The sequence below is a fragment of the Zonotrichia albicollis genome, chromosome 14 (assembly GCF_047830755.1).
Source record: "Zonotrichia albicollis isolate bZonAlb1 chromosome 14, bZonAlb1.hap1, whole genome shotgun sequence".
In the NCBI taxonomy this organism is placed as follows: domain Eukaryota; kingdom Metazoa; phylum Chordata; class Aves; order Passeriformes; family Passerellidae; genus Zonotrichia; species Zonotrichia albicollis.
The window spans coordinates 12,872,572-12,897,057 of NC_133832.1; the positions used below are offsets into that span (position 1 = coordinate 12,872,572).

General features: G+C 39.9%; 1 protein-coding gene across 1 annotated transcript; it reads right to left on the bottom strand.

Moving 5' to 3' along the window:
* Nucleotides 1-1,342: 1,342 nt before the first annotated feature.
* On the bottom strand, nt 1,343-23,983 carry WDR44 (WD repeat domain 44). The gene is made up of 20 exons (XM_074551391.1): nt 23,826-23,983; nt 17,526-17,559; nt 15,676-15,750; nt 14,537-15,167; nt 13,833-13,963; nt 13,644-13,736; nt 12,573-12,709; nt 11,469-11,552; nt 11,041-11,147; nt 9,916-10,067; nt 8,353-8,491; nt 8,200-8,264; nt 6,867-6,980; nt 5,951-6,073; nt 4,840-5,031; nt 4,576-4,677; nt 4,200-4,315; nt 3,622-3,749; nt 2,849-2,980; nt 1,343-2,415 (listed from the first exon to the last, which is right to left on the bottom strand). The coding sequence occupies exons 1-20, from the start codon at nt 23,897-23,899 to the stop codon at nt 2,321-2,323; spliced, it is 2,724 nt and encodes a 907-aa protein (XP_074407492.1). The 5' UTR covers nt 23,900-23,983; the 3' UTR covers nt 1,343-2,320.
* Nucleotides 23,984-24,486: the final 503 nt, after the last annotated feature.

Sequence of the window (24,486 nt, forward strand, 5' to 3'; positions counted from 1 at the left end):
ATGAAAACAATAACCCTTTTTTGATGAGCACCTGAGTACTCAACAGGTCCGAACACAAACATCTTAATACAGTTTCTGGCAGCTAATGTGCAAACCTAAAAGTTCAACTTGTATCTCCTAAGCAGTCATGCTGAAAAAAACCCCAAAACCATTCAGATGATGAAGAGGTTAGAGAGGAGACTTTGCATAGAACATGTAAAAACTGCCCAAGTGCAGGCCATTCATGCTGCAGGAACCCCTCCCAATGTCCCTCAGCCCCACATGTACCTCCAACACTGCACATTGACAGCAGCCAGCTCTTCAGTCACTCAAAGCTGGCTTGGACCCATCCTCCTCTGTGTATTTCTTAGCAGCTAATAAGAACTCCATTCTCCTATTACTCATCCCAAATTTTGGCATTTACTATTTTAACTAGAATATGGGAAAAGCAGGAGTGAAAGAGCAGCACACACACACAAAAACAGCATACCCCAAACCCCCAGTGCTAAGCCCATATGCCTTCTCCTCCAGTCTGGACTTTTAGTTCCAGAGAAAGAAAGGCAAGCCACAATATGCCAAGACTCTGGAATTAAGGTACCTGTGAGCAAAGTGATGGCATTATACTGCATAAAGCAGCTTCTTAATGTGTATGAGTCAATAAATATGTAGAACATCTATAACAAACCCTAGAAGTGTCTGGGAACAGCTCACAGAAATCTCACTTAGTTACAGTCTTCTACACAGATACTGCATATATTATAGAAACTGATTTTTGGAGGCACAAACCAAATGTCTTCTTGTGCCACCTCCTCAAGTCTGTCAATTCAGTGGAGCTCAAAGTAATAAAAGAACCCTGAGATAGTTTAGCTTGTTTCATGCAGGTATTTTCAACTCTGAGTCAAATTCATCCAACTGTGTTAACTGAAGATAATTTTATATAATGTGTGTACCATTCTTGTATCTATTTTTACTGATAATAAACCCCTTTGAATTGCCTTTCTTGTCCAAGACAATTCTATACAAAGTCATAGCCAAATTCACCTGAGAAGAAAAGAATTAAATGGTGAGTGAGACTCACCTTCTGCCTTTCCATGTCTTCATTCTTCCACTAATGGGAAGGAGAGGATTCTGTCCACACTTCTGAAGTTTTCCCTCTGTGAAACTATTACTCTTAATTCTTCTACTTTATATCCAGTTGCAGTACTTCATTCCCCATTCTTTCAGAAATAAAGATGTGACAAGAGCAGGAAAAGTAGAACTCAGAAGGTAACAAGTGCTTGCAGGATCAATGATCTCAGAAACTGGTCAAAACTACTTTAGACAAAAGGCAAATTAACAAATCAAAACAGAAAAGAAGCAACAATTTCCAAGTGTGTGACCAAGTTTAATGATACATTTGTTCTCTGAAACATTTGACCATCAATAACATTTCATGGGTTATGATGCCCAGAATGTTACTTCATAGGTTTTTATATGAATATTTACAAAGACTTTCAAAATTCAGTGGCACTAAACAAACAAGAAGAACTTAAAACTTTAAGCTACAATGCTTAAAAAATGTAAACAGTTTATTTTACATAGTTGTAAAATATAAGAACTTTCTAATGCAGCTTAATTTTATCTGGAAGGTGAATATATCCTGGTGCCCGTGAACACGGAATGAGAGAATTCTTTACACAAGTATTGTGCTCCAGTGTGCAAAAAATTATATATAAGAAAGGAATCTAAAGTCCACAACAATTAAAAGACAACAAAAAAATTTTCACGTCCTGAAGTTGAGAAATTTATAAAAACATTTACACATGGTTGCTGACCCATCAAAAACTTGCATAACTTAAAACTCTGAATATTAGCTACTACAAATTCAAGGTCTTTCTCCAATGGAATTTTGTGCAAAGATCAGACTACATTATTCAGCATTTTTCCAGCCTTCCTTTCCCACCCCAGCTCCTGACATCTAGTGGCCAGAAGCACCACTAAAACCCTTTTGATACAGGTTCCAATTCGTGCAGTTATCCCAAAGGCACACACATGTGCAGACACGATTTTGTGCAGAAACCTGTGCAGGTTCACAATGACATGGCAAAACAACTGTCTGTAGAAAGTTTCGAGTCTAATGTTTGGCAGGATTATTCTTACACATTCCTCTCTGTCCTACAAGCCCAGGTGTTAATAGGCACACTGCTTTCCAAGGATCCAATATTTGAGTAGCCTTAAAATAAAGATTTAAAAATAAATCAGCCTGTAACATTATTATATTAGATACTTTGCTTTTGCCTGCATTATTTATGGAATTTCAATCCCACAGTACCATAGCTTTATGCTGTCAGTTGCAAACCAACTAAGATACATTTTTCTTTTTGTTAATGAAGACTTTAATTGCTCCAGTAAAGTCAGCTGATAAAAGCACTTCTGTGTGATCTGTCTTCAGAGCTCCTTAACAAGAATGAGAATAAATTGTTAGTTCATTAAAAGAAAAAAAAAAATATAAAAATCACACACTCATTAAAATATATGACATTACAGTGATACCCTTCTTCCTTTATCATATTTCTGATTTCTAGCCAATATTTCAAGAAATATCTGCATTTCTTCTCATTAATGGTTGGTGAAGCTCTATCTCTTAACAGCTCCAATGTAAAAGGAACAATCCTAAAGTACTTAGGATGGCAACTGTACCCCTAATCTCACATCCTCCCTCAGCTTTTAAGATTGCAACAGCTGCCCAAATGTCCAAGGTGGAATGCTAAGCTGGAATATGTACCCATGCCACTGCAAGGACTTTTCTTCTCAAGAAACCCCCACCCAGATCAAAAGTATTAATAATATTTTCCTGCTCATGCCATGGTACCAAGCAGAGTTCACCTACCAGAGGGGATGGTGTCTGATATCTCACAATCTTCTCCCTTGCTTTCAGCTTCTTGCTTTTCAGAAGTTTCCAGTGACACCATCAGACCAGGATTTGGAGCAAAGATTGCAGAGGTGACAACTGCATTGTGCGCTGCAGAAAGACAATCCAATGTTGATTTTTTGATTACCTTGCTTCAAGAATTTGTTCATTTTACAAGAACAGCAGGCAGAACTTGCAGTAAATATCCAAGAATCTCAGTGCTAGTGGCCATCAGGTAAACTCAGAATTCAAGGAACCACTGTCATTGTTCTATAATCTCGGGATTTCAGAAGATGATCTAAGTGCCCAAAACTAAGTGGCAAGAGGTCCAAAACATATGTGATATAAACATGGCCCACATTTTCCAAAAACAGTGTGTACATGGAGCAGATAAAAGAGCTGCTTTTTTCCCCACCCATTTTTGGTTTTAGTCTGCTGTGAAAGAGAAAGTTTGCATTTGTTTTCAAAGTCACTTTTCCATAAAGGATTATGGGTTGATAATTATTTTGATTTCTAAAATCAGCCAGCAAAACATTACATTAATTCAAAATCTCTTACTGAAACTGGACAAACTCTAAACTACTTTGTCTCTTGCCATCCCAAGGAGAGTCTCCTGTGAACAAGGATTCCTGACAGGCCCCCAATTACCATGCACCCTGCTAAGAATTTGTTCACATAAATAGCAAATAAAATATTTCAGTTTTCAAATCATATGAGCTTTGATAAAACAAAGATCAAAAGTTGGGTTTTACCTTTAATGCCTTCCCAGAAGTCATTTCGATCTCTTCTTACAGATGTAAACTTGCTCAGGTCATGGTATGTACTCCAAATGTAGACATATTTATCTTCTGAACCACTTACAATGTAGGTAAAATCATGGCTAAAGATTCAAAGAGGGAAAAACATTACTTTTCGTAGCTGTTCAGACATGCATTACAGCAGCTCTGCATCTCTGAACTCTGACACTAACTGGGCTACAGCCGAGGAAGTAAAGATGATTTAATCTGGGAAATTTATCTGGAGCAGGGGGGCTGAGCAAGATGATCTCCCAAGGTCCTTCCCAACCTCAGCTGTAGCACAGTTCTGCCCTCCCAGCAACAGTAAAGGACACACAGCTCACTGTCCACAGGATGCAAATGCATTCACTCACCCACAGGAGCTCCCAGCTCATCACTCTTCACCAGAGTCTCTTTTTACCTTTCCATTCCAAGCCAAGTGACATTTCAGCAGCTCAGTTTTATGCCAATGTAGATTATTTAAACAAAACCCTCCATACTTCAGCCACAGCATTTCCCAAATCCCTAACTCCATTGTTACAAAACTGTCTTACCTAAAGCTGGCTTTGATTTGGCTGCTGCTGTTGACATAACCTTTGTACTTCATAGATAACGACAGATCTCTTAGGTCATACAATCTGATTCTGGAATCATTTGATGTCACTAGTATCTAGAAAAGAAATAAATAAATTTAGGAGTGGGAACAATTAGCCACTTGCAACCATTTTTTCACCTGCACATTAATCAGAGCATAACATCATTAAAAGAATATATATTCTATTTTACCACTACTTAGTATTGTGTTAGCCTAAATCAGCAAACAGCAAGGCTCATTTTAGTAGTGTTAAAAGATTTGGCACAAACTTACTAAGCATTAGGTATAAATATCAGAATTCAGTACTGGTCCACAGCTGCACTCAAAGACAGTACCTTATTTTCTCCAGGCAAAGGTTCAATGCCAGTAATTTTTCTTCCAACTCTATTTCGACCTCTGGTAGAACGCACGTGTATTTGTGTGTGATACTTCAAGTGCTGAAAAGATATCAAAATATGTCCCAAACTGAAACAATTGTGTAAAAACATTAGCTTGCTTCAAGCTCTAACAGGTTTGTTTCTTGGTATTCAAATAACCATGACTTCTAAATCTGTTTGTTATTTAACATAAAAAAAACCACAGCCTCAAAGTTTGTTTACCTCTGTGTCATAAAAGATGCATCTTCCATCATAGGTGCCTATCACTGCATATTTGCCATTCTGACAGAAGTTGGCAGCTGTGATCAATTTTGTCTGCCCATCTACTTCATTCCACAATGCCACTTTTTTGTCAGGAATGTTCCAGAGTCGGAGTTTTCCATCCAGTGAACCACTGAGGAAGTACCTGTCATCCTGAGAACGCACACAAGGTTTAATCTCCACTTGTGCTATGAGTAAGTTTCTGCCTTCCTTAAAACCTTCCCACCCCATTTCCAAACAGCTCTTCTACAGAATTTCCCAGTAAGAACCCTCAGACAAGCTGATTGTAATTGTTTAAGAAATTTGCGGCAAATGGAATTCAAATTCTTACAGGTTTTTGACAAGATTACACACATGAAGTTATATCTCAGGTTAGAAAATTGCTCACTGTTAGCACAGGTAGTTTCTACCCTCTCAACACTCATCCTGCCAGGAGCTGAAAGCTCCTTTCATGGTTTCCCATACATCTACCAGTTCTGAATGTTTAGGGAACACTGACAAACACTGTTCTTCCACTTGAGTTTTATTAATATTAGGAAGCCTGATTATAGTATTTTTAAAAATTTATAAAAAGTAAGTTGAAATTAATCCCTTGAGGCCTCTGATCCACCTCCCCTGCTTGTAGCAAGGACAGTTACAGTTCCAAAAGTTTGATCAGGCTGTAGTGGGTTATATCCTATCAAGTTTTAAGAATTGAAGGATTCTGTGGTCTCTGGACAATCTGTTCAATCTCATTATGATTTTTTCCCCACAAATATTTAATCACAATATCCCTCACTGGAAATTTAAGTTTTCACAAAGTTACTCTACACTATACCAGCTGTGATGGTACAGCCAACAGACAATTCACTTTCCCCTTCACATGTACACATGGTTAAACCCCATGGACAGTCCTGGTGAGGTTCAGTGAAGATGAACACCAAGTTCTGGAATATCATCCATGAAGCATATTTTTGAAGTGCACAAACTCTATTATTCAATCTTTTTATTTTTTTAATTAAAAAAAAAAAGGGATAGAAAGTTGTAATTTTAAATTCTACGTCTCTAGAAGTAAGAGGGCAGTTACACTTACCCTTGGATGGAAAGCTATAGCAGTGACAAAGTCTATATGCTGGAAACAGCAAAGACATTCTCTTCTTGATATGTGCCATAATCTGACAGTTTTATCCATAGAAGAAGAAAGCAAGAAGTAATTCTGTGAAACAAGAGAATTCCACAGTTATTAACGGACACAAAGTAACGAGAAATACAGAAGCAATTTGATTGGTAGATCCTTACCAAGGCTATGCTGCCATAAAATTCAACATTTTATATTTTCATATAAAAAGGTTTATCCAAATTACCATTACTGATCAGTGCTTTCCTTAAGAGCTGTACACTGACCCTTGGTAACAGACAATTTTCTGGAACAATCTCAGTGAAAATGAAAATTTGGAATGTAGTTAAAGTATTCAGAGAAGAAATGGCATGACAGACCTCAGAGATGCCTGAGATGCTTCAACCAGACTGTGTTCCTAAAAGTACAACTGCATTCCCATGTGGAGAATTATCTGAATAAGTCTAATGTGAAACAAGGTAAGTCTTTAATTTTAACATAGATGTATGTGTTCAGCAACTTCAGAATGTGGCCACTTTACACAAAAAGTGAAGCACACTGAAGACAGGAAAAGCAGTAACACCATATAACAGAAACCACACAGCTCAAGGGAAAACCCTCCCACTCTAAATAATTTACTTTCATTATTGAATACACAACTGTAATTGTTACTGGCTTGTTTGGGTTTTTTAAGACCGCTCTTAATTACACAAGCACAAGAAGGTTGCTCACTTTATTTCAACTATTTCAGTGAGAATAAATGTTGCCTGTACAAAATTTCTCTTAACTTCAAGGATCATTTCATATTGTTTAAATGCATGGTTCCAGTGGCAACTGACAACAGAAAACAAAGAAAATAGAGAACTGTATATCCTGTATTAAGGTGCCTTACTTTAGACCAGGAAAGATCAAGAAGATCTGCTGTGTGGCCTTTGTATTTGCAAAATGGTCGTTGCCGAAATGGAGCATTTTTATCATCTGGGTCTTCATCAACTGCACTGCAAATCTATCAGAGAAATGTACAGAAATATTACCAAAAATTAGCTGGAAAAATTTACCATGAGGCACTTACTGCTTAGAAAAAGCATAACGACAATAACAATTTGAACAAACAATATTGCACTAATACAAAACCAAAATAAATGTCAAGTACAATGGGCTGTGAAGCATCATCCTGGAAGTGCAAAATTAAGTTCTAAATTTTCCATTTTACAGCTCTTATTCAGTGGAATTGGTTTGACAGCAATTTAAGCAAACACCTGAAGATAAGCTTTTGGAACAAAGTATCTCAACTTTAAAAACTGTGTTCCACTTCAGAATATAAACTGTGAGTTCAGGTTTCCAAGTTTCTAGTGCATATCATGAATGACAACAAGTAAGAGACCAGTCCAGAATTAACAGGTGTAAAATCATAATTTTTAAAAGCCCTAAAAGTTCCTATACAAAACTTCTCCAGGAAAAAAAACTAACTCAAACCAAACAAAACCCAACCACTCAAAACAGCATCTCTGGTTTGTGTGGCTTAGCAAGCCCACTCATTTACATGAGTTTAAGAACAATTGCTGGCCTCCCTGCTTCCCCCTCTGCCAAGACAACACACACTAAATAATGCTACTGCCAAGATGTTCACTTAAACCCTGATTTTGTCATCTGTTTCTTATACTACTAGAAGCCAAAACCAGAAAAAAAAACCACCTTAAATACATTCATTTTAATGGCAAGGTTTACTACAGTATCTGGAAAATCTACAAGCAAGAGTGTCTGAATACTTTTCTTCAGTCATGTTCCATTTTTTCTAAACAGAGGTGAAAAATTTAAAACTGTCAGGTATCATTATGCTTCTGAGAATCCCATTGCTCACTTTGGCCTTCCTCAGAAAAAACATCAAGTCAGACAACCACAAGTAATGGTCAGAGATAAAACACTAAGACAGGAAATTCAATGATGTAGAGTTTCTTCCCTTAGCAATTCACTCAGCAATCTCCTCTGGCAGGAGGCCACAGCACAGCTATGCAGATTTTGTAATGCTTTAAATTCAGTGATGGGCTTCCTTGCTTGCACCCCAGGTACATGGGATTAACAGATTTGATTGAAGACTTCTATTGATACAACAGTTTGACAAAAAGACACAAGCCAAGATCTCCTTAATGTGTGTTTGGATAAAGCAACAATGAGGATTTGGCATTACAAACCAGACCATCTCTTCCCCTCCCTTGTGTACCTACCCCTGCATCAGTATCAGACTTGGAAGAATTCAGGCTCTCCTGAGAGGGAGAAGGGGAGACACGGCCTGGAACACAGACAGAAACACCATGGTCAGCACCAGGTTCCCAAACAGCCAGAATTTCTGTCTCAGAGCTCCAGCCGTGCACAGATACCTTCTGTGTTGTACTTCATGCGCATGTTATTGAAATAGTCAAAGGCATTCTTCAAAACCCATATCCTCACTACATTGTCCTGCCCTGCAGATGCCAGTAATCGACCACAGTGAGAAAATTTCATTGTCCAAACAGCACCCTGGCAAATTAAAGAGATGATTAAATCACAAAAAGTGCTTTTCTGCATACCAAGACTTTCTACAACGTCAACTGACAAGATTTTAGACATACTCAAGATACCACAAGTAAAATAAACTGTAGATCTAAATGCTGATAAGTAATTGTTAAGACTGGTGGATTGTGTAACATATGTGCAAAAACAGTTTGAAAGAAAAAGGGCATAGGGCAGGAAGAAAAAGGCCCACAGGGCAGATGACTGCAAGAGAGGAGTTACAGGACGTCAGCACTACCACAGAATTCCACATAAGACTTGTACAGTTATCTGAGGGGCTCAGAACCTCCTGTTTGTTTTGTGGAACTGACAAGTACTTGTAGCTGCACTTGAGGTTTGCATGCATTTTTTTAAAGTAGAAACTGTGATTGATTACAACCAAAATGGGTACTACATATATTTGTTATATTCATCATTGGCATGAGGGTTTTGCAAAGCCTGATGGTAACAATTCTCTCTCCATTGCCAAGTCCAAAGAGTTACTAGTCAATAAAACATAACCACACAAGCAGTATCCCATTTCCTCCTACTACTGAATAAAGAGCTACCAGGCATTTGACTCCACCATGCTCCACCAATCTGGAGGAATTTCCTGGGTTTAAGAAGTCAAATATTGGCATGATGGAAATTAACAGGGATTGCCAGCAGGAATGGAAAGTTCACTTGTGGATGACAACTTGAAATCTCCGGTCACTGACTGCTGTGGGTCATTACCCTCAGCCCAACACTCAGAGATGAAGGACTGCTTCCAGTGTCAGACAGCTGCTGTCAGCAGAAGTTTGGGAAGTCAGGAATACTAGAATGTATTCCAGACTCATAGGGAAGCATGCTCACTTCAAACAGTAACAAATAAGTAGCTTTTCTGCCTGGTTCTCCACAGGCATTTCTGCAATATCCTATCCTGGTTTCTCCCCACATTATCATTCTGAACCACATACTCCATTAACCTCTCCCAACTTTTGCCTCCAAAACCTAGTAAGTATTTCTGTTCAATATTGTGTTCATCTGTCTAATAGACTCATTTATTTATTGCTGAACAGGTCAAGCTTGCTGCTCTGTGCTCAGTTCTGATGGAAGAAAATAGCCTATTTCAGCCTAAAGTTTTAACTGCAGGAACTGAAAAAAACAAATACCACTTGATACCATAATTCTTCAAAGGAGAGCTCTGGAGAATCCCTGATGCCTAGGAATCTACATGCTTTTTACCCCCTGAAGATCTGGGCAAACCAGTCAAATTTTCTTTTATTTTTTTCTTTCTTTTTTTTATGAAGTTTTTCCACAGAGAATAAACCTGACAGTCATTTTTGGAAGTCAGCAAGTAAATAAAAATGAGAAGTTGAATCTCAGGATGAACAGATTGAGCAAAATCACAGACGGAACTTGAGACCTACCATATGCTCTCCACTGAGATCCTGAACAACTTTAATTTGTTCAAAATCATAAGGTCCCTTGAAGCCATGTGCTGCTTTGAACTTAACTGGTCTTGTATAGGGCATCCCTTCATCATCACTGGAAGAGGGATCATCTTGATCTGTGTGAAAGACTAGAGAAACACAAATTCAGCACTTGATATTGCAGCACCTATTTAATATGTTAGTAAGCTTTTTGGTAGTGGATTAGTCTTGAATTAAACAATTTCTATAGGCAATTTAAAGATCTTAAAGCAAAATAAGAACAGTATTGCATTAAGGTCTAAAAATACATCCGCATTAATTTTAGGCTACAGCAAATCCAAATACTGAACGCTGAAAATAAGAAGTGCTAAAAATTTTTATTCTCCCCCTTTCTTGGCACCTGTCTTGCATTCAGGAGATCCTGCATTAAGTGATTTCTGTCAGTTTGATGTGTGCTGAAAATGAATCTATTGGCTTCTTCTCTCTGAGTACACTGCAATGGCCTGGTGATTTGCCCATGAAGTACAAGAATTGCAAAAGAGCTGTGGCCAACAGCCACTGGCAACACAAGACTCTGAAGTGCTGCATTTCCATGGCACTTATCTCAGGCTGTGGTTACACCAGCTTGCTGCAGCACTAAAAATCTGTCTGAAAGATACACTGATGAAACAAAAAGGGGAGAATTCAATTGCAGTTGGGAAATCTAACAGGAGCTCATGCTGTATGAGAATTCCAGTTGTAGTACTGGTTGCCAAAAAACAATCTGATTTACTAAAGTAATGAAGATAATCCCCACTTTTACCTTTGCTGGAGTAACTTTCCAAAAATGTGTATGTTTTGATATCAAAACCTCTTTCTAACAGCACAACAAAAAATCAGAGCATTAAGCTGGTGTAGTTGAAAAGGTCTCTCAAGTATTATTTTACAAGAATTTATCCTTGTAACCTGGTCATCTCAAAATGCCTACTAAGCTACAAGGTACAACTCTAAAAAAATCCTATCACCAACTGTAGAACAGTGGTAGAATGCAACAGGGTCTGTTCCTCTGCCAGCTTTGATACCTAAAAGCACAAAGATAAACCAACTACCCTACTGAAAAAAAAAAAAAGGATTGTCACTTACCTTCATCTCGAACACTCTTAACCTTATTAACAGCACGTTCACCATATTCTTCAGCAAGGTGCTTTGCTTTCTTCACAGATTTGCCAAGGAACTTTTTCAGTTGAGTCCTTAAAAACAAGGGTACATTTTCAACACATAATAATGGAAAATTGTCTTTTTTTTTGCTACTATAATCAGTAATTTTGATTTATAATGCAACCTTTTCTTTTTTTATTACTGCTTCTAAAAATAAGCAGTAAATTTGACAGCAGTAATGCAATCTTCAGTTCAAGCACAGAGCTACAGGCTTATGTAAAATCAGGTATCACTAGTAAAGTGATTACTTGAAAGATAACTTGCTCAGTAATCTGAAGGGAAACTTCAGCTTAAAAAAATAAAATCTGTTTTTTGTTCCCAGGGAAAGGAAAAAACATAAAACAGCATCTTACGTTTTCTGTTTTAACCTCCCTCCATCAGTGTCAGTTTGCTGTGTCTGCATTTTGTCTTCATCATCAGACTGTGCTGCATCATTACTAGGAAATACAGAAGTGACTGTTTAATGGGATATCATAATGAATCTAAATTGAGTGAAACATTAGTAAAGTAGGCCATGCATTTTAGGATCCATCTTTATTCCTCTATGGAACACATTGGAAAAGCATGGATGTTATTTTAATCACATAATAAACAGGTCTTTCAATTATTAAGCATCTTGATATTAAAGCTGCAGGTGTCAGATATATTATTCCCTGCCACAAATTTCCAACTTAAGCTTATAGTGAGATTTTGAAAGCTAAGAGCAGACAAAATTCATTAAATTACTAGGAACTGGTAACATGCCACTTTGTTCTCATACCTTATTTTCCACAGGTCAAATAAATTAATAGTTGTTAATCCTGAAATAGAAGTTTTTTTCACAAAAGAGTTCTAGAAAACTCTTTTAGTGAGCTTCTAGAAAAGTGAGCTTCTCAATAATACACCAATGCAAAAAACCTAGAAGTTGTCTGATGTACAAATTCATATGGGCCTTTGAAAAGAACATCTAGACTGACACGATATTCTCATCATTAAGCACGTGTCATTTTCTATCAAAGATTGCAAATAGATTCCATTTCACACATTAGAAGGATCTAAAACTCTGTTAAGAACAGGCAAACCTCAAAGCAGTCAGCTGCACTAATGACAACAGATCTTCAGAGAAACAATCTCCTATGAAACACTGAAAAAGTTACAGGAGGTGGTGGCATGAACAACATCCAGTACTTGAACATGAAATGTGTTTAATTCAGCACAGAAATGACATTTAGTATATCAAAGGCTAACTAGAGATCAGTGGATTTTCAGATGTACTTGCTTGTCAAGTTCCAGCAAGATCAGCAAGTTTTAGTTAACTTGAGAGAAATCAATAATGAGGCTGCTTCATTGAGAACTGGGAATCAGCTCAGATTAGTCAGACAGATGGATCTGGGCTCTTTTCACCTGCGTAAGAGCGGCTTCCGTTTATGCAAAACCCGTGAGAGCAACAGCATCTTGAAAGCTCTCATGATTCATACCTGACATATTCTTTAGTTCTCCTCATGATATGCAAAGTCAGGGGATTAATGCCTGTTGGCAACTTTTCTTCTGCCAAACTCAGAGGTATTTCTTCACCTGTATCAAGGTTTTTTATCATTACACTTGCTAGAATTTCCTATCAAAAAAAAATAAGATGCAAAATGAAGAGAACTTGATTAGACTTGAAAATCTAGAGTAAAACAGAAATCATCAAAACTTACAAATTACTTATCTTAATGGGAAATTCTGTAGCTCACTAAATATTTATTTTACAAAGACAAAGTTTAAATTATCATGTTAGTGCAAACATTATCAATCACTAGACAAAGATGAACAGTTATATATCACAAGCTTCAATTTCATAAATCAAAATGCAGCTATAGAGACATCAACCACTGCCTGACACCCTTCATGCTAATATGAAAATATATTATGTAATTAAAAGACATTGCAGTCTTCCCCTTTCCTACTCCAGCTGCTGTATCTTAGGTTTAGCCAAAGGCAAATCTAACATACAGGGAAGAAAAGGAATTGAGAACTGACTAGCACCACAAAGGAAAAGATTTATTTGGGGTATCTCATGAATGCTTACAAAGGTTCACCAACAGTTAAAAAAAAACTGTACAGTGATAGACACAAATGAAAACTTACAAAAGCCAAATATCATCAGAATTAGCGGAATTATTAATCAAAGAAACTATTTTTTAGTATGAGGAAAATCATTTTCCTGTTGCTGACTCCTTCCCCTTTTAGACACATGACAAAATGCCAGGTTTGCTGCTGTTCCCTCCCATGAAAATCCTATGAGGTGTTTGCATAGCTACCAACACAAACTTGAGGGCATTTCAGTCTGTTACAGCTCACACTTCCGAAGGTAAAGGCACACATGACTCAGGGACACAAAGTTCTTAGGTGGACAAAGCCAGTTGTGCCATCGCTCCTATTTGCATTGCTGGTGACAGCATGCAGTGGTTCAGAGAACAAGGAGAGACCTGACTACAGCAACTCATTTATCAGACAGGGAAAGCAAGCACAAAGGTGTTCCAGGTACAGACCACAGCCATAGATACCTCATCTGTGAGCTCTCTGCCAGAGTTAGACCTGGGTCTTTGTGGTCCAAGTACTTCATTTGTTGTTTGGCCATCAGCTGCTTTCCCATTCTCCTGAAATGGTGCAGACACAGATTACATTATCCCTACTGTATCACTGAAGCAACAGAAAATGTTCCAGTCATCAAACTCTCAACCATTTCCCAATACCTGGGCAGTGACAATTTTATCTCCACTAGTTGCACTGGCCAGATCCAAGGAAGGCTGAGAATCTTTGGGCACACCTTCTGTCACTGAACTTGAAGTTAAAAGACCACCAGCTGTGAAGCTGTCTCGAGAAACTGAAAAGAGATTTATTAGAAAGAAGAGCATAACACTTGCCATAGAGATCAAATCCTAACATCACTTACAGTCCTGAACACCTTTACTGACCAGTTTGGTATTTTTTAATGATCAACTGCTACCATATCTAACTTACAATTAAGTATTTCATATACAGTTGGAGGTTCAGGCATGACTTCACACCTAGGCCTCTTAAGCTTTATTAAATTCTTTTTAAGAGTCATTTCCTCGTAACCCAGGACTACTCATTTTCATAAGAACTCAGTCCACACCTTGACTTGCATTTCTATGCAAATACAGACCACACACACATTTCATTTGAAGCAACTGTTTTTAACTTATGTATTGATGAGTCAACTTCTTGCTATAGCTACAGCTATTTAAGAAAGTCTGTGAATGAGGAACATCTGTAAAGCAGAAGGGTATTACTTCATTGCAATAAGCTAAGATTGTTGCATAATTTTTTACCTATCAACTAAACTAAAAATCACATGACTGAATGATCCTTCACTCAAAACACAAAAAAATAATACCCTGTAGATAAATAAACCCATCTAAAATAGAACACTTGCCTTCTAGAACAGGTTTTTGCACTTCAAACTCCAGCTCACTTTTCTTCTTGCGGGGAGGCGGAGCTGGCCGGGCGGGCGGGGGCGGCCTCGGGGGAGGGACATTGGTGGGAGGGGGGGGCCGGGCTGGGACAGGTTTCTTTGTGCTGGCAACTATGTCAGGCTCTACAGTCAGCTGCCTCGGGGGCTTGGCTGGGGGCATTTCTTCTGTTGTAGAAGGGTCTTTGGTAGATAAATCTGAAGCCACTTTCTCTAAAGTATTTGTCTCTTTCTTGTCTGTTATGTCCTCTTTTTTTGATGTTTCTCCTTGTGCTTCAGTTTCATCCGTTTTATGGTCAGTTGCATTTGTTACTTTTGTTGGTTTATGAGATTCCTGTTGGTCAGAACTAAACAAAAGCTTCCCAGGCTCCAATTCAGCGTCCTTGCACACACTCTGATCCTCTGGTTCTCTAGTGTCTTCTGGTAATGGTATTTTAGCAGCTGGCACTTCTGGGACATCACTAATGATACCTGCTCCAGAAATCCAAGCATTTGCATCTGAAGTTGGAACAGTCAATTCATTTCCTCTAGATGCTAAAGCATCATCTTCTAGTTGTTGGGCCTTCTGGCTTTCTTCTATAATACTGTCAATAATCTAGAGAAACAAAACAAAACCATTATCCCAGTCACCAGCAGGCACTTCCTGGGTAAAAAATCCTGTCAGCCTGCAAAATATCCACAAGAGCTCTTCCACTGAAGAGCTGTTTTATATACAAAATGCAGTTTGGTTAAAAAGGAGACCAGAACCTTGGTGCAGAAATGGGCATATTCAAAAGATAAAACAAAGTAACTAATTTCCAGTCTTCTTCAATATATTTGGAGAGAAAACAAAACTACTTTTTGTTAGGAAACAAAAGCTGCTCATTCTTCAGAGTTCTTATGTACTGCTAAATATGATTCTGTAAATTACACAAATAATTCAAAACTGGTGAATCCTAAGTATGTTTTTAGAACACAGTTTGATTTTTACCCTTCAGATGAACATTTTTACTAGCATTAACAACTAATTATAACCTGTGGTAGTTTCAGGATGAATATTGATCATTAAATGATTTAACATTTTTTTGTGTGATGCTGGAAACTCAAAGCAATATTTAACTAACCTCTTTTGAATCATCTTGTTTCATTTCTCGTACAAATGTTTCATTTCCAGCTTTGTGTAGTTTATTGTCCGTATCCTACAAAAGAAAAAAAAGTCGTAAGATGATGGTACTAACTTCTTCAGTAAGATGATCTAACAAAAATACAGCTCCAACACATTAAATAGCATAAAGGACAAGAAATCTGACACATCTTCACACATTACTGCTGTCAGATGTTTAAACAGTAATGCTCAGTACACACGAGAAGTATTTCAGAGTCATGCACACCATGCAACAAAACAGGCAGTCATATATAAGAGGCTGCAACCTCAACTAAAATCAAACTGAAGGCAGCAAGAGTTCAGAGAAATAGACACATGTAATAATCTGCAGCAAGGAAATTCCATATTAAAATATTTTCTCTTTTATTTATCAACTTTTAGGAAAGGATGCAAGAACTATATAACAGCCACATACAGTAGAAACTATTTAGAAATTTCCAAATTAAGGCAGGCAGCTCTATCAAGTGGTCACAAATATGCTTCTGAGGTTCTAACATGGAATCTTACATTCTTGCAAAGACAGCTGCAATTACAGAAAAATTCTTCCTCCCTCTCCACTCCCTCCTGCCACAAAGCATTTCTAATCTAAATGCAAGCTCTACTTTGTTTATTATTAAAGTTTATCTTCAAGTGTATGATGACATAAATACTTAAATGTAATCAGTGCCTACAGAAGCCCATTATATTAATTTCCAATTCTGTTGACATTAAACTCACACACCTATTAGACTTCGGACTTAGGAAATATTTCTTACCCATTCCAAGACAAATGATACCATTAGTCACACATTCACTGAACCGATATGCTACCAAGCACAGAAACTACTACTTTTTCCACCTTCAGAAATTTAGCTTAGAACAAGTACTTAAGGAAGATACTTCAAAAAATTCAATAATCAAATAGCAACCTAGAGAACGTCATAGTTAATAATTCATGAAGACATTAAAGTTAGTTTTGAAGTTCATTGATTGCACACAGTTTAGTGAGAACGATAAAACAACATTGCTTGAAAGACTTACACATGTAATACTTAATTATTAAAGGGACACTAAACAGAACACAAACTGGGGGTAAGGCCCTGTTCCCTAAGAGGTATAGCAAGATATGGTATCACTGTTAAAATACTATTGATTCAGAGCAGAGTGCTGCTGACAGCTCTGAAACACTGGCTTCACCAGGATTTCCCAACTCTTTGCAGCCAAACCTACAAGAAGTGTTGTACAGCAGCACCTTTGGCCCTTGTGAGAGCAGGAAATGAGTGTTATTTGCACAAGGTTCCAGCTCCTCACCTATTCACTGTGTGCTGGATTCAGGCTCACTGTCACTACGCACAGAATACCAATTACCTGCGTGGGAAGTGGCAACGCTGTCTCATTAAGCTAAATATAGTGGTTTATCTTCACATAACCTAGGGGGAGGCTTCTGAAGTACAAACATTAAGATCTTTCTTATTTTGGAGACAGAAGAGAGCACAATCAACAATTTCATATAAATCAGGACCAAAAGCCAGGTGGCTGCAGAGCCTTGTTTACTACTCACAAATCAGTTGAAAGACACAGTTCAGTAATCACATACAGCTTAATTAAATTGCACATACACATTTCAGAATAAAATGAGCTTCGAGACACTGTAACATACCCTAAATAAAAGGAAAGCTGGAATTTCAAGACAAGCACAATTGCTACATACAACAATGAAAGTCTGTAATTTCCTCTGTGTGCAGATGTCAGGGGTACTGTAGCACATTAGGTGGAGATACTCAACCCTGTGCTCATCGACAAGCACTCGACTGATTTTAAGAAACTCACCTTTACTACATTGGTTCCAACTTTTGTTGGTGACCTGTCAGAAAGAGAAGACAGACTTAGGTAGAGTTCATAGACAATAAGCTTTGTTTTAAACAGTCTACAACACAGCCTTCATTTGCAGGAACTGTATACTTGATAATTTGGATGAGCAACAAAGTGAATGTTTTTCACATCACTTGTACACAAGTTCCCTACTCTATACCATACACAGATCCACAGCTTCTACAAATTCTGAGAGTTTGCCAGCAGAATCTTTTATGAATCACCTATCACCCTTTTCTAATAACAAGATGTTATTCCAAGTACAAAACTAAAACCATTTTGCACTACAGAGAATTCAAAATTAGCATGTGTATGTCAAGCATTGGGTAGACAATGAAGAAACAAAACTCTCAGAGAGCAGAAGCACAAACACTCCAGTACTTTGCAAATCAAGTGCCTGAATCCTGATCCATAGAGTTACCACTATCACACCACTCTGCCCCTCAGACTCTGTAGCAAACCTAAGATCTTGTTTCTAATCAGGACATTTGGTATAAATAGAGACAAAATACACTTTAACAGGAAGGAACTGGTGTGCACTACTTTCCAAAATACAGTTAAACAGTCACTTAGCATTAGCAACCACTCCCACACCACCTCTGGTTACACTAATTACATGAAAGAACAAGTTATCTTAGGGGAATGGTATCAAATAATTACTTCTTGTCAAGTCAATTCAATTAGTGGATGGTCAGCTCTTATCTCCTGAACTTACATCTTCTACAAGACTTTCAGAATTCTGGAAGATATTTAAATATTGAATCACACTGCTTACTCTGACTACAGAATCTTGCTGATACATAAAGGAAAGCTTGGACCAGATGATTTTTCTGGGCTGCTTCCACCCTGAATTCCTCTATGATTTTATCAGCTTGTCAGTCACAAGCAGAGACAAAGTTGCAGATTAATTCCCTAAAAGCTTACTACCAAAAGAACTGCCTGGATTGCACACAGATCCCAGCTGACCACCAAGATGAGTGACACTGAACCCCAAGTATCACCTGGCACCAAGAAATACACACAAATATTGAAATCTCAGCCTCATTCGCCCCTCCTGCCTCCAAAATCATTCTAAATAACAATACTTCCTGAAAAAAACCACAACTATTTCCAATTGTTTTTTAAGAATTTCAGCTCTTCTCTTTACCATCTGGAAGCATTTAATCACAAAAAAGCAAAGATTCCATTTATACAGCAGAGCTAAGTAAACAAGAAAGCACGGTGGATTGTTATATAAACACTATCATTGCAACTAATTTAACATGCTACACTAAGGTGCTTCTGTCCAAATATTAACTTCAGGTGCACAATACCTGTGACACTGTTTTGAGCTACAATCCTCCTAGAAAGCTCTAACCCCAATGGGCAAAAACAGGACAAAATACTTTGGCCAGAAAAACAAGAACATTTTTTGTTACGCAGAATACATTGCTGGGAAAGGCCTCAGCCTGTGTGGGATTTCTGGTTACTGAAACATTTTCAGTTCCACTATCAACTCTTGGATATTCTTAGGAGCAGCAGAAATGTGTCACAGTTCATTAAGTCCATGAGATGACTTTAACAATGAAATATATTTATAATTACACCATTAATGCCAAGGCTTCAGCCAGGTTCCTATTTTACAAGACAACTGCTTAACAACCTAAATAAGACAAATCCTTCAACTGCAAATAGATATTTTCATTTTATACTGTGACACTTCCCACTAATTGGCCCTCACTTCTGGGACAGGCAACTCATTCCTACACTGGTTACACAAAATAGGAGGTTCAAAAGACACTGCTACTGTTTCAGACTTCTTCAGCTGATTAGTTTTGCAGAAAATCTGCACTCAAACAAAACCAGATGTTACTTTCCATGCTCAGGCTACTCAGCTACCTTGGGAAAAAGGTGCTTGAGTGATAAAGGTTAAAAAATAGCAGGTGTAGAACATAACATGGTGCTGTTAGCTTGACATAACCCACACACACAGTTAAGGAGAAGCTTTACCATGGCATTTACATGCTTTTAAAATACTGGAGAGCTTCTACAGCTGCTTGGCAAAGCCCCCACTTTCAGATCAGTTTGCAATACAGGCAGGTAAGTTCAGAGTCTTGCCTGAGAGGATTTGAGCTGTGTGTCTGTCAGCAGCATCGCTCCCAGAGTCCTGAGCAGTTACTGTTTATGTGCTACTACATTTACACCAGGTCAGCCAGCTCAGTAACTGAAATCTTCTGCAGCTCAACACAACTCTGGAATGGTCTTGTCCTCCCAGCCACCAGAACTTACAGCCTTCTCCATGCCCCTTCACTTTAAGCCCATTAATTTTCTGGATGTAGTGCATAAACCTTTGCATTTTATATACAGTGGAAAAAAGTGTCTGAAAATATTTACATAAGATCAACCCAAAGATCAAATATTGATTTGGCTTTGAAAGGTCAGGCAGCACATGAAAACTGACATATGCCACAGAAAACATAAGGCAAAAACTAATCTGGTGTGAACATTTACTAAAAAGTGGGATTTATAAACTGATAGCAATACATCTTCTAGACTTCATTTCACCTAAGTTCTAAATTATCTTACATTACACCACTTTTACACCAGTTTAACAAAGGAAGGCTTCAAGGTTATCTACAAAGATTAAACACAATTCAAAGAAATATCCCATTTCACTTGCACAAATAGATGTCTGATTAGTCTGAAAGTCAAACAAACTCACAAAGAAACTTTTTTTTAAATTGTTTATCCCACAATCAAATTCATCCTGACAGTGAGCAGACCACAGGAAAGTCCCCATTCTTACTATCAGGGAGCTCCAGCCTAGCACCTGTTTGAAGAGGGCTTAACGTTTTCAACACACGTTGTTGTTAAGTTTTGTGACAGAAAACAAAACATTCAGCCCTTCAAACAAAAAACAATGTGAGTACTGGCCTTGGGCAAATCCCAAAGCAACCGTGCCTGCCTTCCTGGAGGATGTACATTGTTCTCCACCAGGTGTGCCAGTAGCAGATGGGAAGGTGTTTGCAGTGCAGAGCAGTGCCCTGTGCAGAACACGGGCTCAGCAGCCAGCCCAGAAGGGCCCTCAGCCCTGTCCTGCACACCGCGTCCCCTCCGGCCCGGGAAGCTGTGACTGCTCCTGCTGCAGCTCTCCGTGGCTGTCACACCTCCAAAGCTACAGGGATTCCTGCTGCACTGCATGTCTGGGCTGCCCTGGGGAGCTCAGCAAACTCTGAGTGCAGAAATGCATCTGCAGCACTGAACACAACCAACACTTCCCACTCCATCTGTTTGCTGCCACTTTCAGCTTTGCACATTGGCTAAAACACTCATACACACAAAAATTGTACTAAAAACCTCCCACATGTCAATGGGGCACAACTTACCCTTACCTGTCTTCTACACAGAGGAACACTAAATTCTTCAGGAAAAGCATCAAGACACCTTCTAAAGTACAGGACTACTGAAGTTTCAAGTCAAGAATTTAAACAAACCAGAGGACATTTCTCATTACCTACACCATCTCATTCATTTGGTTTCTCATAACAATTTTTAGGATACAAGCATACTAGGAACAAACTTGCCCCCTCACTGTTAGGCACATGAAGTCCAAATAATTTGGTTTAACAGTTCTTGATTTCAGAGTGGGTGGATAACTTTTCCTATAAATAAAATACAGAGGGTCTGTCACGTGCCTGCATCTAACCAAGTGTGCTTTACTTCATACTTTCCTTCTCTCAAAATCAATATCCTCCTGCATGGGACTGGTCAGGCCTCTACATTTCAGCATCTTTTCCTAAATTCTTCCATGGTTACAGTGCTTCTAAAGTGAGAGACAGAGGTTAAATAGGGGTATCTTCTGTCACACTACCTCTCCCTTTTTACTCTGGACTTAGTTATCCAACAAGTGGACACCCTCCATATATCAAAAGTAGGATTAGAAAGAAAAGGCAAGATCTAGAGCAGAAGGGAAGCACAAAGGCCTCACCAGAGGGCATACAGTAATCTCAGAATATCTCCAAACACACCTCACCTTAGAGAAGTCATCACCCCAGAAGTGCTACCCCAGGAATACCACCTCAGACCATTCTAATCTGAAGGAAACACTTTGGTTTCGGTAATCTCTGCTGATTAGTTCTCAAAAAGCACCAGCTACAGATGTAGTCAAGGATGAGAACATGGTGCTTTCCCTGAGAGGCACTCAAGCATCAATAATTTAATAACTTAACAGTGGGAATTGGGAGCCTACATCCAACTTGAAAACTCCACTCTTACAGACCAGACAATTAATAAAGCAAGTAAACAGCAAAGAAGTCAGCAAGCTGACGTGAACACTTGGCACCACTTTCAGAGTTTCTCTATCAGCAGCTATTAAACTTCCCCACATAGAACAAAGGCTAGGGAGGGAGGAAGCTACAACCTCACATTTTTAATGAGGGCAAATGTATCTACACTGCTTTGCTGCACACTAGTGCTGCCAAAAAGGACTCCCAGCTGATTTTACTGATCATCAGAACACTGAATGCAGGAGGAAATATCTGAAACTGCAGAGGGCAACATGTACTTGTTTTTAGTTGCCTTCCCTGCAACAAGAAGGTTTTGATTTTTTTTTTGGTGGTCCCACTCAACATCATTACACATGCAAAATAATATACCAGCCTGCTTCCTAGAAGTGCCCAATGCATGTGTGAAACCAGCTCTTATGAAATCTCAAAGCTTATTTTGAGAAAATACTGTCCATATTGTTAGATTCAACAACAGACTGAATTACAGACCAGCAGCTGTATTGCAAACTAAGCTCACAGACATCACCTCCTTACTTGACTCAGGCTCACAGAATTCTATTGACTTGAGTCAATGATGCATTGACACAGGTTATGGAAGAGCACTAGAGAAATTAAAAGCCCCTTTCACTTTAATTTCTAGTGAGTGACTTCATATTATCGAGATCTGCTTAGATACTGGTGGTGGAAACCTGCAAAGCCAGGACATGATCTGTATCAGACAAAAGCTGGATGTGCAGTTGGGCAGATTTAACAGCTCACTTCTACCAAAGCCTGCTTCCCCTTTCCTGTCTGTGGTCTCTAGTCACACTAATCCCTCACCTTCACCCTCTCTGTCCCAACCTTGACAGGCTTCAGCTGCTTTAACTTATGGAACAGTTTTTGCTGTTTCTAGTTTTCAGCTGTTTACTTTGAGTTAATGCAACTCAGAGAAGAGTTTCATCAGTACTTCTAGCAGGAGGTAAGCAGTTGGAGAAAAATCTCATTTCAGTACAAGCACTGTGAATCTGGCTTATCACATCTTGCAGAACTGCATTCTAAGATGTGCTTTTCACCAGGCTACAGCTAAATAGCTGAGCTCAGAAAAACTTTAATACAGGATCTGAAGGTGAGGAGAAAAGATCTAGTCTTTCCTTTCTTCGACCACTGAGTCGCAGCTTAAAACAAGCTCCTTGGTCCAGTATTAAAGCTTCAAATTGATCCCACAATCCATATCTATTACTCTATAAACAGGCCACGTGAAACCTCATCCTACCACGTAAAATATTGAAGAGGTTTGGTCCGGGCTACACGAAAACCAGAACTGATACAAGGCATAACCTATCCAGCACACAAGCAGAGAGAGATTTCCAACAAGAGGGGCACATTTGGCTGACACCAACAACAGTGTCAGGGTCCGTTCTGAGGCAGCAGCACTGGGACAAACCCCACAAAACGCTGGGAAACCTTCACTGCAGGGACCAGCTGGCTTAGGGCAAGGAGCATCAAAGCGACACCGAATCACAGATTTGTCAGGGCTGGAAGGGATCTCTGGAAATAACCTAGTCCAGTCTCCATTAAAAACAGTAAAAGTAATAAAGGCACCACTAAAAACAGAGCACGGAGCACACCAGAAGTTGCTCTTCACGCAGCAACAGCTGCCTGTTGCTGACGAAGCTCGCTCTCTTCGCCTTCCTCAGAAAATCTGTTACTTTTATCGCATTTCAGGGATTATTCTGTCGATGCCGATGCCATCTCCGCCCGTCTCCTCCCAGCCCTACACCCGCTCCCGCCTCAGGAAGGCAGGTATGAGCTCATCCTCCCTCCCTCGGCCGCCGCCGTCCGCACAGCGCCGGGCGAGCCCCGCTCGGTGCCCGCGCCCTCCGCGCTCCGAGCGCACCCCGAGCTCCAGCGGGGGCCGCGGCCCCGCTCTGACCCCGCTTCCCCCCCGCACCCCCGGGAGCTGCCCAGAGGCGGCGGGGCCGCGCAGAGGGGAGGGAGGGCAGGGCGAACTCACGGCGCGGGGGAGCCCGCGGGGTGCACGTCCTCGGGTGCATCGTAGAACTCCTCGGTGTCGCTGTCGGACGCCATGGCCGGGCCGGGCCGCCACCTCCGGGCACCGCGGGCCGGGCGGCGCCGCGCGGGTATCGCGAGAGCGGCCCGGCCCCGCCCCCGCCCCGCGGAGCCACAGAGGGCCGGCAGGGAGGGAGGGAGGGAGGGAGGAGCTCCCCCGCGCCGCGCAGCGCCCCCTGGCGGCCGCCGTGAAGGGATGAGGGGGAGCCGCCGCTGCTCGGCTCGTGCGGAGCCCCCGGATCGCAAAATCACGGAACCGAGCGGGATGGAACGCACCTCGGGGTCACCGAGCCCAGCCCATGGCCCAACACCGCCCTGTCAACCAGGGCATGGCACCGAGTGCCGCGCTCAGTCTTTCCTTAAACACCTCCGAGACCGTGACTCCATCACCTCCCCGGGCAGCGCCTTCCAATGTCTGATCACTCTTTTGTGGAGAAATTCTTCCTAACGTCCAACCTAAACCTCCCCTGGCGCAAATAAAGGCTTCGTCCCCTTGTCCCGTTGCTGGTTCCTTGTGAGAAGAGCCCCGACCCCCACCTGGGTCTTTTCCAGCCAAAGGATTCTGTGATGGAACCAGGTGATAGAGAATTAAGATGGTCTACTAG